Raw genomic sequence first — 16,850 nt, 5'->3', positions numbered from 1 at the left:
CAGATTCCTAATGATGGTTAAATCTCAATTATTCACTAGAGGAATAGTAAACATGAGATTGCAAGTTTCCTATTTTAATTCATGATTTTAAAAATCCTGCCTGGGAGCTGAATTTCAGTTCAATGTAATAAAGAACTTTCTGCTGCTTGGAACCAACACAAAAATGCAAGTGGACACCTTGAACAATAATGTGTTTTCTATTATTAGAGCTGTTGAAATATAAACTGATTAATGCCTTCACAGACATTAAAGCAGAAATTCAATTATTCCTGACTTTTCTGGAGTGTCTTTTGTTTGTTTTTTAAAGTCTTGGTTTTAAGATCCTATGATTATTAGATTTACAAATATGTCACATTTAGATCCTATTTAAAATGTGAATAGGTCATTAAAATATTAGTGACATAATACATCTACCACTTGTACCCATTCCCTTGTCTTGTTCTAAAGCTCTTTAAAAACTGTCTTTCCTTTCTCTAGAATATAGTTGGCCCATTCCCAACTCTGCATATTTTTGACCCATGACCATGACTAAGACATGTAAACCTTGTCTGCCTACTAATTTCAGTCTGGGAATGACAAGAGCAGAGTTAAAGATTGCAAATTATGTTACTCACTCAAGACATCATCATCAACTTTGATCCATTTCTGAGCTAGTTTGCTTTAAGGAAAAAATTTAAATTAGATAATTCTCCAGAGATAAACAGACTATATTCAATGCTTCCCTCATAGATATATGTTCTTTTACACAGAGATGATTTTACTTGTAATACTGACTGCAAAGATAGATAAAAATTGTTATACTGGTAAAAAGAAAAATCCTTTCATTCAGAATTTGTGAGATTTTTATTAGGCCTAAAGTTTACTTATAGTCTCTATGTGAAAAAATTTTCAGAGAAAGTGAGATTATATGGAAAATATAATCCTGCAGTAGGAAAAAACTCCTTTAAAAAATAAAAAAGTGTTACAAAATATTGCGTTTGCTAATCACTAATAGTTTTTATTTATTGTAAGTTACCTTTAGGACTACAGGTTACTTTAACTTATTAATAAGCTATTTTAAGCTACCATTACTTTAACTGTATAGGATAATGCTTCTTTATTTTAAAGCCCTTTAAAATCAATTAATTTAACTAATTTATATTGTTCATGATTTCAGGAGACTGTTTTATCTCCTAGCTATTCGGTGCATAAAGCTCTCTATTTGTCTTGGATAAAAAGGGTCCTAAGGAAGTGGCAGTGAGAGTGTTATAGGAAGACAAAGATATTTATATGTTTTAAAAACATATTTCTTCTTTGTTCTCTATTTGTTCAACCAAGTTCTTTGGCACCCAAGTTACTATTTTGTCATTTGTAGATATAGAACATTTAATGATATTTAGAACAAATGAAAAAAAAAATGCTCCAATGTCTACGAGTTTGACAATGGGGACAATCCTCTAAAAATACCTAGAGCTAAACTCTGAACTCTGGTATTATATGTGCCTTAATTTTATGAGCTAGAATTCATCACTCATTTATTAATGAATCATATTGCCTAATGAAATGTAGAACATACTTCAGGGATATCATTGTGAGATTAAGTGTCAATTACATGCTCGAGGACCAAAATCAGAGTCCACAATCATTTCCGAAAGAATAATAGCAACTGTCTCATTTGAAACTAACCTAAACAACTCTTCTCAGTTCACATATCATCTACGGTATAGTTCTGTCTCAGATGAATGCACACACACAAAGCATCATATACATCAGGTTTCACAGTCTTCTTGTACAAGGGCCTCAGATACCAACATGAAGAGGGCTTGTATAATTAGCTAAATTCTGCGTTGGATCTTCAAGCATTCCCATGAGAATTTGCTTGGACTGAAGACAGTCTTGTACCATGGATAGGGTCCAGAGTATAATCAATTCATTTACACCTCTCAACTTCCCAGTGGCTAATGCAGCTTATGCATGAAAACTCTTCCATGTCCTGAATTCCAGAAAGTCACTCTGAATTTTTCTCAAGCTTTAATATAAAACATAACTTCAATCATCACACAATTCAGCTTTCACAAATCGTCTTAACCAAGCACATTCTATTTTTCCCTGCTTATTTTTTCCTGTCTTATATTTAACATTTGTTAGTTTCTAACTAGAATAAATCAAATACAATAGGTCATATTTTCAAAATTTTTGTAAAAACTATCAACAAACAAAATGCAGACTTCTAATTTACCGTTAAGGAATATTTTCATTAAACTTACCTGAAACCGATAAAAGGTGCCATCATCTTTGAGTGTGAGGACGTGATCTGAGATCGGAAAGAAGTAGCCATGGGCAGCCATTAATGTTCCCAAATGGAGAGCCTCCACTGTTTCATGAAGACAAACAAACAAAAATGTATACAAAAATCTTTTTTTTTTAAACGTTAATTTACAGGAGTATAGGATTTTATCTTGTTCCCTTTTGAGCACATTCTTACATACAAATTCTTAGCATCCTAAACAACTTGGCTCTGAAATTTTTCTTTTTCCAGCTCTTTCACAGAAGGTACTAAGGCAGCTCTTGTTCCTAGTAGTAACTGTGCAATGACCAACCACACAGCATGATGACCAGTGCACAAGACCATAATGCTATGGGACATTGAGACTGGAAGGTTAGTCTGAAGTCACAGAACCTGATGCCTTCATTTTATAGATGGGATATATTTTGCTATGTTTTTTTTTTGCTATGTTAATAGTCTTCCACAAACAATTATATTTGGCATTTATATAGCACTTTAAACTTTTAGAAGTGTTCTCACTTGCATCACTCCCCAGACTATATAATGGATAATCTGATATTATAAGCAATTTTTCTAATGGTATGTATTATTATTACATGATGTCATCAGGGAAAGTTAAGGCATCCAAAACCATTTTTTGCTACATTAAGTGAGTGCTAAGCAATCACTTATGCCACTTTTATACTCCTGTGATCATCTGGACTGCTGTAGCTTCTACTACTCTATATTCAGTGTTCTAGATATGGACCATGGAGAGGTTCATTTGACAATGAAAAGCTTATATTCTTCCAGAGGGCTGAGAAACAGCTGGAACATAACACTATGATACTCATTCTCCTTTCATAGCAGTCACCAATTTCTTCCAATAAAATGGTTAATAAAATTTGGTCAACAAAGTTACTATTACATTTGTGCAGGAACAATATAACGTTTCCTAACTTAGAGTCTGGAAATCATGGAACTATGTGCACAATAGTTTTTCAGTCCATCAGGAAGTTGGATTTATTGATCTTTTTTGTATCCTTATTTACAATTTACTTATGGATTTATTTCTGTTTCTTAGACAAGTAAAAATGGTTCTTTAACTCTAGAATTCTTTTTTTTTAAAAAGACTTCTTTTTATTTATTCATGAGATACACAGAGAGAGAGGCAAAGACATAGAGGGAGGGATCTCTGGGTGGCTCAGCGGTTTAGCGCCCGCCTTGGCCCAGGACGTGATCTTGGAGTCTCCGGATGGAGTCCCATGTCGGGCTACCTGCATGGAGCCTGCTTCTCCCTCTGCCTGTGTCTCTGCCTCTCTCTCTTTCTTTCTCTTTCTCTTTCTTTCTCTCTCTCTCTCTCTCTCTGTCTCTCATGAATAAATAAATAAAATCTTAAAAAAAAAAAAAAAGACATAGAGGGAGAAGCAGGCTCCTCACAGGGAGCCTGATGCGGGACTCAATCCCCAGATCCCCAGACTCGGGATCACACCCTGAGCCAAAGGCATACGCTCAACTGCTGAGTCACCCAGGCGTCCCTTAACTCTAGAATTCTTATAGTAGTTCCAGGACTGGGTGGATCTATCTGTTTTTCCAGCTATCAATTCTGCAGAGCTTTGATACTCCAGCCAGTACCAAGTCACTAAACTGCTTGGTATGGTGCAGCTAAGCATAAGAAATCTGCCTCTCCCCTCTATCCTCCCATGTCTATGTGGGCCAATAATAAAATAATCATTAAATTTTATCCACCATGAGGTATTACAGTGCCCCTTTTAATTGTCATCTAGTATCGTGCAAATATTTCAGTTGGTAACTTCTACTTCTGGACTCTCATTGTGTTGTCTTGTCAATAATAAAGAAGAATTGTCAATCATCCTCTCTGCCATGCCCTCGGAAGACTGTTATTAAGGGTCTCAGCCATCCTCTTATCCAACTTCCAATAGAGTCCCTTCCTGCATAGAATGTTCTTTTGTTACAAAGGAGCAATTTTTCATTATATATATATATATATATATATTTCAATATATATATAATTACATACATTGTGTATGTAATATTTATCATGTCTGCATTCTTTTAGCTCAAAGTCAAGACCTTATATATATAATTTTTCATTATATATATATATTTCAATATATAATTATATATATATTTCAATATATATATAATTACATACATTGTGTATGTAATATTTATCATGTCTGCATTCTTTTAGCTCAAAGTCAAGACCTTATATATATAATTTTTCATTATATATATATATTTCAATATATAATTATATATATATATTTCAATATATATATAATTACATACATTGTGTATGTAATATTTATCATGTCTGCATTCTTTTAGCTCAAAGTCAAGACCTTATCAAAGTCTGTGATGCTTACAGGTATATACCCAATGTTCCATGACTCTTGCTGAAACTCAGGAGCTAGTTGGGTGTTACAGGAAGAACAAAACCTTTGGAGATACTCACTAACTTTTGTTCTTAAACTCTGTGCTATTAATAAAGGTAGTAAGCCCACTCTGCAGGGTTGATATGAGAATCAAACAAGAATATATGTAAAGAAGTTGGAAAAGTGCCCCATGCATAGGAAACATTCAATAGATGGTAGCTGTTGTGCTTCATTATTTACACATGAATTCATGTCACTTTTATCCAAAGCAATATTAGGAAATCCACTCGCATAAAATTTGCCTCAACTAGGCTGAGGGAGAGAAGCTGGCAGTCCTAAACAGCATCCTAAATAGCCACTTAAATATTATTTTGTGTGTGTGGATTGTTTATAAAATTGAAATAGTGAATAGTCTATAAGGATTTGTGGCCCATAACAATGAGCAGATGCTTACAGCCTTGCTCATATTCTGAGTCCCTGGATGCTCCTGTCAGGTAGCCACCAGTCAGATCAACCCATTATATCTGTTTTAGAATTTCCAAGTCAGGTGGCCCAACTATCTTGTTATAACCATCTTTATTTGTTTTATTCCCAGCAGTCTGTGGCCTAGGAAAATATTATTAGCACTGCTTTCCAGAAATGGAATTGAGTTATGGCACATGAGAAAGTTTGCAGAAAATAGATTCAAGAAAGGAAAACTGAGATGCCCAGAAGATAAATAGTAAAAGACTCTGAACTCTAATCATAGGAATGAGTGTAACTAAAATAAAATAAACAACAAAAATCAGTGGGGTGCTAAAGGGCTGAAGAGGATTAAGAAAATATAGTGGAAGTAAATAAAGCAAAGCTGCAGAAAAAAAAATCAGAAGCAAATAAACATAAGCATGTTCTTACCTTCCTGCATCCATTAGATACCGATTCTGAGAGAACATACATTTTTAGAGGACTGGATGCACATGTGCCAGTTTTCCTCAGGTACCTCACTACCATACGTGATCAGATTGTAGAAGTCATATGCTTTGTCACAGGACCACCAGACAATGTGGCTCCAGGACAGGAAAAATGCTTAGAGGAAAAGTCAGGGAGTCAAGGTAGACTGTCTGCTTTATTTCAGACTGTAAGCTTGGAACTTAGCATATCATGAGTAAAAGTAGCTATCGAAACCATATTCTCTGAATGAGTAAATAAGTAAATAAATTTATGAATCAAAGACACACAAAAATATGAAAAATGGAGTGCTGCATGACAAAAGATGAAACTAGTTATTTTGTGCTGTGATGATGAGCAGCTTGTTCAGCTCTTCCAAGATAATGCAGATGTTCACGATCTTATTTCAAGATTCTTTTATAAGCCATTAAGGTGGGGCTGTGATAGGTATTTTATTGGAAGAAAAGGTAATAGTGAGATTAATGGCCTATGCACCACTAACCGATCTGAGAGAGCATGAGGTAGTGTTCTCAAGGCTGAACTGTTTATTGCTGGTGATAAAGATGAAGCTACACTTCCCCATGGTCCTTCTGCTTCTGAATCCCAGCATAGCCTTAACCTAATAAGAATCCAGAGGACTGCTGACAGTCTTGGAACAAAGTGTTGAAAGAGTTTAATGAGTAATCCATCAAGATCGCCCTCCCAATAATGACACACCAGATGGCTTCACAACATTATGCTTCTCGGCAAAATAATCACTAATTAATCTTGTACATGTGTTATTCACGTCACCCACACAGCTAAATAAAGTTCAACAAACCTACCATAAAATTCTAGTTTATTTTTCTTTTGGATAGTCAAGCCATGAATAAACTGAGAAAAATCTATCTCCAAATAACTGTTACTATGTGAACAGCCTGGTATAGCTTTGTTAAGCCTGATGTATTCATCGTATTACTTCACCCCAAACCCTGAAGCAATAGAATTATCAAAATCCTTTAAAAGCAAAGAGAATTCTGCATAACATAATTTACTTTTGAATCACAACTACTTGAGAAAGTTAATAGGATGAAAAGCATATTATAAAATAGGCTTGTATTGTTCAGTGATTAGAATTCTATACTCAGTTCTATACTTACAACACATTTCAAAACTCAATAATATTTTTCTTATCCAGAGGTCCAATTCTTGTCAGACCCCCAAATACAGTCCATAATTTTGAAGTGATGGAAAATGAGTCAAGAAAATAGTAATAAAAAACCTCACTAAATTATGTTTTTATTCCTATCATATTATTTATTTTTATTTTCTGCATATGCATTAGCAACTGGGATTGTTTCATTATTAGCACACAGCATACTTGATGTGGTAAATATTACTAGTGTGTGAGGAGAAATATTTCAGAAGGAAACCCACTCAGAAAAAAATGACATCTGATGATATGATATTAGGGAGTGTAAGAGCTAAAAAGCAGACAGAGGTTAAGTTACTAAATAGTAAAATAACAGGCATTCATCATGATGTTTCTGAGTCATAAAGATTCTGTTGAGATTATTACTCTGTTTAAGAAGACACAGAAGTGGTTACTTTAGAAATAGTTTAAAATATTATAACTTTTTTTTTTTTTTTTTTTAGAATTGGCACTTGGAAAGGTAAGGTTAGTCATGTGGAAAAATTAAATATGCAACACATTTTATTCTCCAAAGCCAAATAAAAGTAAACTGTTACTATATTTAGGAATTTCTGAGGTAAGTAAATTTTCTCAATAGTAAGAGTTAATTAAAGAAGTAAGTATCTGGGCTTTCATCTTTTTTTTTTTTTAAAGCACCATTTCCACATAGAAAAATCAAGTGGTACTTGCTTTTTAGCAATCATAATCAGGATGTAGCAGTGAATAATATGGTGATATAGAATAATTAAGGCAAAATAGATTCCATTTGGAAGAAATAAAAACAGAGGCATAGGTTAGATTAACTTTGGGGAGTGCACTAAGTAATGAAGACAAGTAAATAATATTTCCAAACAAAGAAGCAGAGTACAGAGGTGAAGCAGCCAAGCTGTACAAGCCTGCTGCCTGGGTTCAAATCCTGACTCCTTCGCTTGTTGGTTACATGACTTGGCAGCAGACTTACATTCCCTGGGCCTGAGTGTATTCATCTGTAAAATGAGGATAATAACATATGGATGTCAAAATTTTGTTGTGAGGATCAACTGAGATAATATGTGTAATGTACTTAAAATAAGGCCCCTAACATAGAAGTGTTCCAAAACTGGAATTATTATCAGTTAGTTGATACAAAAGGACGCTTTCAATAGCACTTAGTGTAGTTTAGTCCAGTGCTAAGGCAATGAGGGAACTGGTAGCTAGTGTTAAAGCTTGTATTTTACATGTTAACATGTTAACAGTCATGTTAAACACTTACAGTTCAACATCTTTAAAGTTCTCCAGGTGATCAGATTGGGGGTCTTTTGTGTACAGACGATGAATCTGCTCTGGAATACATTTCCATTTTTTTCCTAGACAGCAAAGAACACTACCAAAAATTCCAAAGGTTTGGTATTATAATTAAAGAGAAAGATTTCCAAAGGTAATATATTCTGCACTCTGGGTTTACAATCCAAAATCTGACAATGCCAGACATCACTGGGAAGGCTCATGGTTCAGGAGAGAAGTGGGCAGAGGTGACTGCTGAGGAACTGACAATGCTGATAAATAATGGTGACAGAGGAATCATAGAGACAGCAGCCAGAACACAATGAATTATTAGGGAAGCATGTTTGCTCAGGACTCAAAAAAATCCCTTTAAGAAAAACCAATTGGCATGATCATAAATCAGTGGCCCTTTTCATACACACAGAGTGGAACAGTCTGGTTGCCTAATATCAGCAGATATGACACCTTAAGAAATTATTTAAATATGAAGAGCAATGTTAAATTTTTTTTAAAAAAAGAGAGAGAGAGACCAAAGTTGTGAAGAACTGGTTTAAGAATTGTCCACATAAAGGGCACCTGGGTGGCTCGGTAGGTTATTTCTGACTCCTGATATCGGCTCAGGTCATGATCTCAGGGTTTTGAGATTAAGCCCCATGTGAGGTCAGTGCTCAGTGCAGAGTCTGCTTGAGATTCTCTCTCTCCCTCTGCTCCTCCCCTCCTTAAATAAACAAACAAACAAACAAATAAAATCTTTTTAAAAATCTAGGTTCTGTAATTATTACATGGTATCAGGATGTTCATTTCACAGCTAGTATATCCTTCCATATAACCAGTAGTTCTATCATTGTAAAAAATAACTGAATCTTAACAAGACTTTATATTTATATATGTGAGAGGTGCATAGAATGGTATCCAGATGAGAGAAAATCACTTTGAGTTCATCCAAAAACTATGCAAGGAAATCATTATTTTTTTAAAATGTTTTTATTTTTTATTTTATTTTATTTTATTTATTTTATTTTATTTTTTAAATAAATTTATTTTTATTGGTGTTCAATTTGCCAACATACAGAATAACACCCAATGCTCACCCCGTCAAGTGCCCCCCTCAGTGCCCACCACCCAATCACCCCCACCCCCCGCCCTCCTCCCCTTCCACCACCCCTAGTTCATTTCCCAGAGTTAGGAATCTTTATGTTCTGTCTCCCTTTCTGATATTTCCCACACACTTCTTCTCCCTTCCCTTATATTCCCTTTCACTATTATTTATATTCCCCAAATGAATGAGAACATATAATGTTTGTTCTTCTCCGAATGACTTACTTCACTCAGCATAATACTCTCCAGTTCCATCCACGTTGAAGCAAATGGTGGGTATTTGTCATTTCTTTTTTTTTTTTTTTTAATTTATTCATGAGAGACACAGAGAGAGAGAGAGGCAAAGACACAGGCAGAGGGAGAAGCAGGCTCCATGCAGGGAGCCCGATGTGGGACTCGATCCTGGGTCTCCAGGATCACACCCTGGGCCGAAGGCAGTGCTAAACCGCTGAGCCACCCGGGCTGCCCTATTTGTCATTTCTAATGGCTGAGTAATATTCCATTGTATACATAAACCACATCTTCTTTAACCATTCATCTTTCGATGGACACCGAGGCTCCTTCCACAGTTTGGCTATTGTGGATATTGCTGCTAGAAACATTGGGGTGCAGGTGTCCCGGCGTTTCATTGCATCTGTATCTTTGGGGTAAATCCCCAACAGTATGCAAGGAAATTATTGTGGAAAGCAACATTCCCTCTAAAATTCAGCATACATGCTCAACTGCAGGTCATGGGATTAAATTCTAATCCTAATTTAGTTCTGTGACTGCATATCTTGAGTAAATCATTTTGTTTTTCTGGACCTTAGAGTCAGCATCCATAAATGCAGGGCTGGATCACCAAATTCTTTCCAACTCTGATTCTACAGTGTGCAACCAACCTTCAAACTGGAAGTCATGGCAAAAATGCTGCCTCCCTAGTTTGCCTCTTGTCAAAGGGAAATCGATTTTTCTTCCTTTCATATATAATCGTGCCATGTCCATGGCCAATATTCCAAAAATTAGAAATGTATGTTATAAAATACAGTACTTGATTTGAATTTCATTTGTTTAAAACTCAATCTTCATGATGATCTAGGGCTGATCATGTGTAAATAATTTCATGTGCACAGTGCAAATGACATACTTATTTAAATAGACATGAACTGGATTGATATGTGTGTTCTATTTATATATTTTCTAAAGCTAGTTGTAAAAATGTCGGCATGATATGGGAATAACCAGTAACACACTCAATGTAACAAGATGCCCTGAATGCATTTGGTTTGAAAATCAAAAGTCACTCCCAAAGAATAAGCAACATAGTCTTCTGATAATACTCATTAACAGCTTCTCTAAACATATTTAAACCATGATTAGGACTAATTTCAAAGCTACAGCCTTGATCATAGAAATAGAGTTATGAAATTTCTAAACAAAGCCAGATGTAATTTCCTTTAATATATATTTTGCAGAAGTCAATGCTTCCACTGGGAGAGAAATTTGGAACACCAGTACAGATGTCTGAAACTCTCTAGATCATCTTTATCACTTGATGTCTTTTTTAATTTTAATTTTATTATTATTTTTTTAATTAAGTAGGCTCCATGCCCAGTGTGGAGCCCAATGTAAGGCCTAACTCACAACCCTGAGATCAATACCTGAGCTGAAATCAAGAGTCCGACACTCAACTGACTGAGCAGAGGCACTCTACTTTATTTTTAAATTAAAAAACCTAGTTTCTAAAAACACATACACTTATCAGTTTCATTTTCTTACGTTTGTGTCTATATGTTGGTTTATGTGTGTGTTGGAAAACAACTTGGAAATAAGCAACTTCTAGGAATACCTGAATTCTAATATACAATACATGCCATGGATATAATCAATAGAGATGGTCCTTTGCAAGGAACAAGTTTGGAAACCAAAGGGGGTAAATTTATTAAATGAGATGCATTCATTAAAGTAATTGCTCTTTTTGCTGTTTCAAAACAGCACAACTATCCATCAATAATTTGATTTTAATTTTAAATACCACAAAAAAATCATGACTATTGCACAATAGTGACTACTACTATTGGCTACTGTGACTACTGCACAGTAGTGAGAATAAGGCAGGTTCAGAAACCAGAATGAAGAAATACAGATGAGCTAATTAAAGGATTAGCACCCCTTAGGAAAAAAGTCTCTATTTTCACACAATAAGTCAGAATGTAAACACCAGATGTTTTTAAAGGATTAAAATCAAATTTAAAAATATATGGCTCCATAAGTTTCTTCAAATAAAGTATGTAGATAACTCTACTGCCAGAATTCTGTACGTGCACCTGCTGGACAGAGCCAAACAGTTTATGGGGCAGTAGTCAGAGCACAGACTTTGAGCAATGTTGTCTAGCTTTGCTGCATATTAGAAATCCTCTAGTTTCAGATATTTGAATTTTAAAAATTTTCACTATCATGAACACCAAAGTGATAAATATTCTTACAACATAGTCATTGCACATATCTACAGCTCCACTTCTTCCCTGAATTCCCATATTGTATTTCCAAGAGCCTCTGTGACATCTTCACTTGAATACTGAATAGGCATCTTGTATTTATCTTGGCAAAATTGAACCATTGACTTTCATCTCAAATCTGCTCTTCTTGCAGTCTTTCTCATATCAGTAGATGTCAGAGATTTTCATTCAGCTTCTCAAGCCAAAACACTTGAATTGTTTTTCATGTCTGTCTTTCCCTCACTTATCACATCCAGTCCAGGAGCACATTCTGATAATCATTCCTTGTGAACCCAGAATCTACACATCCCCCTCACCAAATCCAAGCTTGTATCTCTTGGCTGAATCACTGAGATAACATTCAGACTATTTTCTATTCATGCCCTGCTCTTTGTCATATTGATTATTTTAAAATGTAAATCCAGCAATTCCACTTAAAGGTATTTATCTGAAGAAAACACTTTAAATAGACATACATACCCCTATGTTCACAGTAGCATTATTTACAATAGCTAAGATATGGAAGGAACCCAAGTATCCATCAATAGATAAGTGGATAAAGAAGATGTGATCTCTCTCTCTCTCTCTCTCACACACACACACACACATAATGGAATATTATTACTCAGCCACAAAAAAGTAAGAGATCTTGCCTTTTGTGATAACATGGGTGGACCTAGAGGATATTACACTAAGTGAAATTAATTCAGACAGAGAAAGCCAAATACCATATTATTTCATCTATGTGTGGAGCCTAAATAGCAAAACAAATGTACAAACAAAACAAAATAGAAACAGACTCATAGATTCAGAGAACAAAGTGATGGTTACCAGAGAGAAGGGGTTGGGGGATGGATGGAATTGGTGAAGGTGAGCAAGAAGTTCAATCTTTCAGTTATAAAATGAATACAACACAGAAATATAGTGTAGAGTGTACAGCATAGAGAAAATAGTCAATAATATTGTGACACCTTTGTATGGTGACAGATGGTAACTTGGCTTACTGTGGTGAGCATTTTCTAATGTATATAAATACTGAATAACTGCATTATGTACCTGAAACTAAAACAATAGTGTATGTCCATTATTCTTCAATAAAAATGTAAATCAGATCATGTTATTCTTAGTAAAACCTTCCAATAAGTTTTCATATTTCTCAAAATAGAGCTCAAATTCCTTGACTTGGCCTTAGAAAATCCTACATGATCTGGCCACCAGTTACTTCTCTTTCTTCTGTATTATCCACCCCTTCTCACAGCTTGCTCTAGCACACAGACCTTCTTGCTGTACCTCAAATATACCAGGCACGTGCCTGCCATGAGGCTTTGCATTTCCTGTCTTCTCTGCCTGGAATGCCAGCACTTTTCCTCCAAAGAACTAAACATCCCACTTCATTCCTTTAATTGATCTTCTGTCAAAGCCACCACATCAGACATTCCATACCTGACACAGTATAAAACAGGATTCACTCTCTACATATCTCTACATATCCTTTTACTACTTTGTCTTCTCTTCACGGCACTCATCACCACTTATCGTATGACACATTTATCTATTTATTATTAATCTTTTCAAATGAACATGTAAGCTCCGTGTGAGCTGGAACATTTTTAAGTTGTTTTTCATTTATTTAATTTTTTGCTTTGCTATTGTATCAATGCCTTAATTTTCTGTAATATTACAAGCATCTAAAAATAAATATATCAGCAAAAACAGACACATGAATCTTATATTATTTCATAGAAAAATTCTTAGAAATAATATAATGGAGTCAAACGTTACAGACATTTTTAAAGCACTGCTATATATTGCAAACTTCTTTTCTAAAAATGCATATAATTTAAATTCTCACCAGGAGGTTATAAATGTAAAGTTGTGGACCATTTAGCATTAGGATTTATCTCCTCATTCTTCATTTGCTGGAATAAATGGTGTCTTGTTTTAGTTTGAATCAATTTGAGTTGTACCTACATACTGAATTTTAGCTAAAGCAAAGTCTTATTATATCTAGTATGAGTGAAGGAAAAATATGTCCAGAGTTACCGGTGAAGGCTTTGAGAAAGGTTGGGTCAGGCATGGAAGGGTATTAGACTTCTGGGAAGAGTGATGTCCTACAATTTCTCTCCATTCTCCTAAAAATTCTTTCCTTTCTAATTCTTCACTTTGTTCCCTACACTTACATATCTTAAATAGTTAAATTATAGCCCCTTTTTATTTCCTTTCATTTTTTTCTGTTATTGATTCATAGTATCTTTTAGCAATTTACTCCATGAGCCTTCATTTCTTCATGCATCCATCCATCCATTCATCCAACCATCCATCTATCCATCCATCTTGCTATCCATCTAACATATAATTTTTTACTTTCTGCTTCATTTCATTCCATGGACACAAAAGTGTATATCACATTCTCTCTGTTTCTATCTTCAAAAATCACAATGGAGTAGAATAATTATGCTTTAAAAAGCAAACAATGACTTCTGGTTTCAATTGAGACATGATAAAGAGCTTAGAAGGTATCACTTCTATCCTTACAAGAAGGAAAAGCTGAAGGTGAAGATGAACTTTTCCTGGAGCATTCTGACAAGTGAGGTTGCAGGACACACCTTCAACCTGAAAATCTGTGGAGATAGGCTCCTTCAGAGACACAGCCCGATTTACTTACTTGGAGCATCACTTCATCTTTTCTTTCCATTAGTGATAAACCTAACAAAATATATATAGGATCTATCTGAAAAAAATAAGAAAACACTGACTAAAGAAATCAAATAAAAATTTTAAGTGGAGATATATTTCATGTTCATGCACTGGAACACTATTTTTAGGGTGCCATTTTGTTTCAATTTGCCCTAAAATTCATTACAATATCAATCAAAATCCCAGCAAGCTATTTTGTAGATGCTGACAGAATGATTCTAGAGTTCATATAAAAAGGCAAAAGACTCAGAATAACCAACAAAATACTAAAGAATAAAAACAAAGTTGGAAGATTCACATTATATGACTTCAAAGTCATATAAAGCTACAGTAATAAAGATAGTATAGTATTGGTGAAGGAATAGACAAACAGATGACCAGAACAGAATATAGAACCCAGAAATAAACCCACACAAATATAGGTATTTAATCTTAGACCAAGGTGCAAGGGGTATTTAACAGAAGAAAGGATACTTTTTTCCCAGCATTATTTGTTATTTTCCATAACCAATTGTTGTGTACAAAGAAACCAAATGAACCTAGACACACACTTTATCACTGATGATGTAAAGCTCACTGTAAAGTGACGTCCCCTCCCCTTTCATACTATTCTCTGAAAACAAGTTACTAAACATAGCCCAAACTTAAAGATATAAGGAGTCATGCTTAATTTCATTCAAGATAAAATATATACATAAATTATTTGGAATTTTTTGGCAGAGGAAACTTTGTTTATATTATATTATATTATTTATTTATTTATCCATTTATTTATATCAGCATAAACCTATGGATGTAGCTTTTATACTTTAAGATATAATCCAATGCTACTTGATTTATTTTGCTGCAAAAATTGTTCCATCTTTGGCTACTGGGAAGGGAACTTTTTCAGTTGGCTCCTTGTGTCACTTTGGCATCTGTCCATTATTATGTGTACTCTTAAATGCATATTACTAACTGAAAGAAGCCAGTCTAAAATGATTGTAGACTGTATGATCTATATGTCATTCTGGAAAAGACAAAGTAATGAGATGGTAAATAGATCAGTTGTTGACTGATATGATGAAAATGACATTTTATCTCTGGTTTTCCTCCCCCAAACCTAAAATCCTGGTCTAATCATGTAAAAGAAAACAAAAAACAAAACATCAAACAAATTCCCACTTCAGAGACAGTTTATAAAATATTTGACAATTACCCAAAACTGTCAAGGTCGCCAAAAACAGGAGAGTTTAAGAAACTCTCACAGTCTAGAGATGGTTACCAAGACATGACAACTAAATGTAATGTGATAACTTGGACGGGATCCTGGGACAGAGGAAGGGCATTAGGGAAAAAGGAAAGAAAATCTGAATAAAGTATAGACTTTAGTTAATAAGTATCAATATTTGTTCATTAGTTGTGACAAATATATCATACTAATGTAAGACATCAATAACAAGGGAAGGGGAATAGGAGATGGGCAGACAGCAATCAATGGAATTTTATTCAATAATATGGGAGAGTTTATATTGTTTTCAAGCACTCTGAATAAAGGCAATAGAAAAAGAGAGATGAAAGATGTATCCGTCACCTCCCCAAAGGGCTTCCAGCCTGGCTGTCTTCTAATCTATGTTCCATAATATTGTCCTTTGATCTTCTAAAGAACAAACTCTAACCTTGCATTTGTTCTAAGGATCAAAGATAATGCAGCTAAAGTTACTTAACATAGTATTTGGAACATAGTAGAAACAAACAAATGTGGCAATTATTTTGTTACTTTCCAACTTAAATCTATTGTAAGGTTACAACTTCTCCCCATCACTCAGCTTATTCCTTAATGATGTCCTTGGAGCAAGTTACATCCTTCTAGAGCAAACTTACTCCTCAGAACTCATCCTGGCCAAGCCCTGCTTTTACACTATGTTCACTCATTCTTGCAGTCAGACTAGATCTGAAGCAGGCTGGTTCTCTCCTCTATGCCTTTACTCTAGTATTTATTACATCCAGAAAAGCCTTCTGGGTTACTTTCACCAGGCAAAATTCTGTGCAATTCTCAAGGTCCACTCAAATACAGTCTTCCCTCTTGAAGGCTTTTCTAATTTGCTCACGAGTGAGCTCTCCTCCCAATGAACTCCTAATGCCTGATATCTTTTATTGTAACTAATTGTGTTCTGGTATCAGTCTTTTCTATTATTTCACAAAGCTCCTGAAGGATAGGGACTCTACTTAAACTCTTTTGTTTCCCTGGCCATGCACTTTACACTTGCTACCCGTGGAATATATCATTCGTACTGAAAACAAAGTAAGGGAAAATGAATTTAACTTTAAAAAGTATTTTTGAGTATTTCTTTGATATTTATAATAAATACCCACTTTTCTCTGATAATAGATATGATTAAAGCTTGCATTTCAGGGGCTGATATATTGCTTTTAAAAGACTAAATTAAGAGTCAATGTCTTGGTTGAAGCCACACACCTAATAGTTGCTCTAAGAATAAATAAGAAGAAAATATGTAATTTGTATGACGAGATTGGGTGTTCAGGGTGGTATGGCCATAGATTGTAACTTGTATGAAAAGATTTAAAATTTG

At 34.7% G+C, this 16,850-nt stretch overlaps 1 protein-coding gene across 7 annotated transcripts in view; it reads right to left on the bottom strand.

The window, feature by feature from the left end:
• Positions 1–16,850, bottom strand: part of RGS7 (regulator of G protein signaling 7) — a 580,824-nt gene that overhangs the window by 116,467 nt on the left and 447,507 nt on the right. For all 7 annotated transcript variants that reach the window (XM_072830414.1, XM_072830418.1, XM_072830416.1 and 4 more), the window contains one exon: positions 2,247–2,353. In XM_072830414.1, coding sequence (XP_072686515.1) covers positions 2,247–2,353 — 107 coding nt within the window. The remainder of the gene's footprint in view (positions 1–2,246; positions 2,354–16,850) is intronic.

The sequence above is a fragment of the Canis lupus genome, chromosome 6, assembly GCF_048164855.1.
Source record: "Canis lupus baileyi chromosome 6, mCanLup2.hap1, whole genome shotgun sequence".
NCBI lineage: Eukaryota > Metazoa > Chordata > Mammalia > Carnivora > Canidae > Canis > Canis lupus.
The sequence above is the reverse complement of the archived record's forward strand: the minus strand, read 5'-3'. Positions and strand labels throughout refer to the sequence as shown.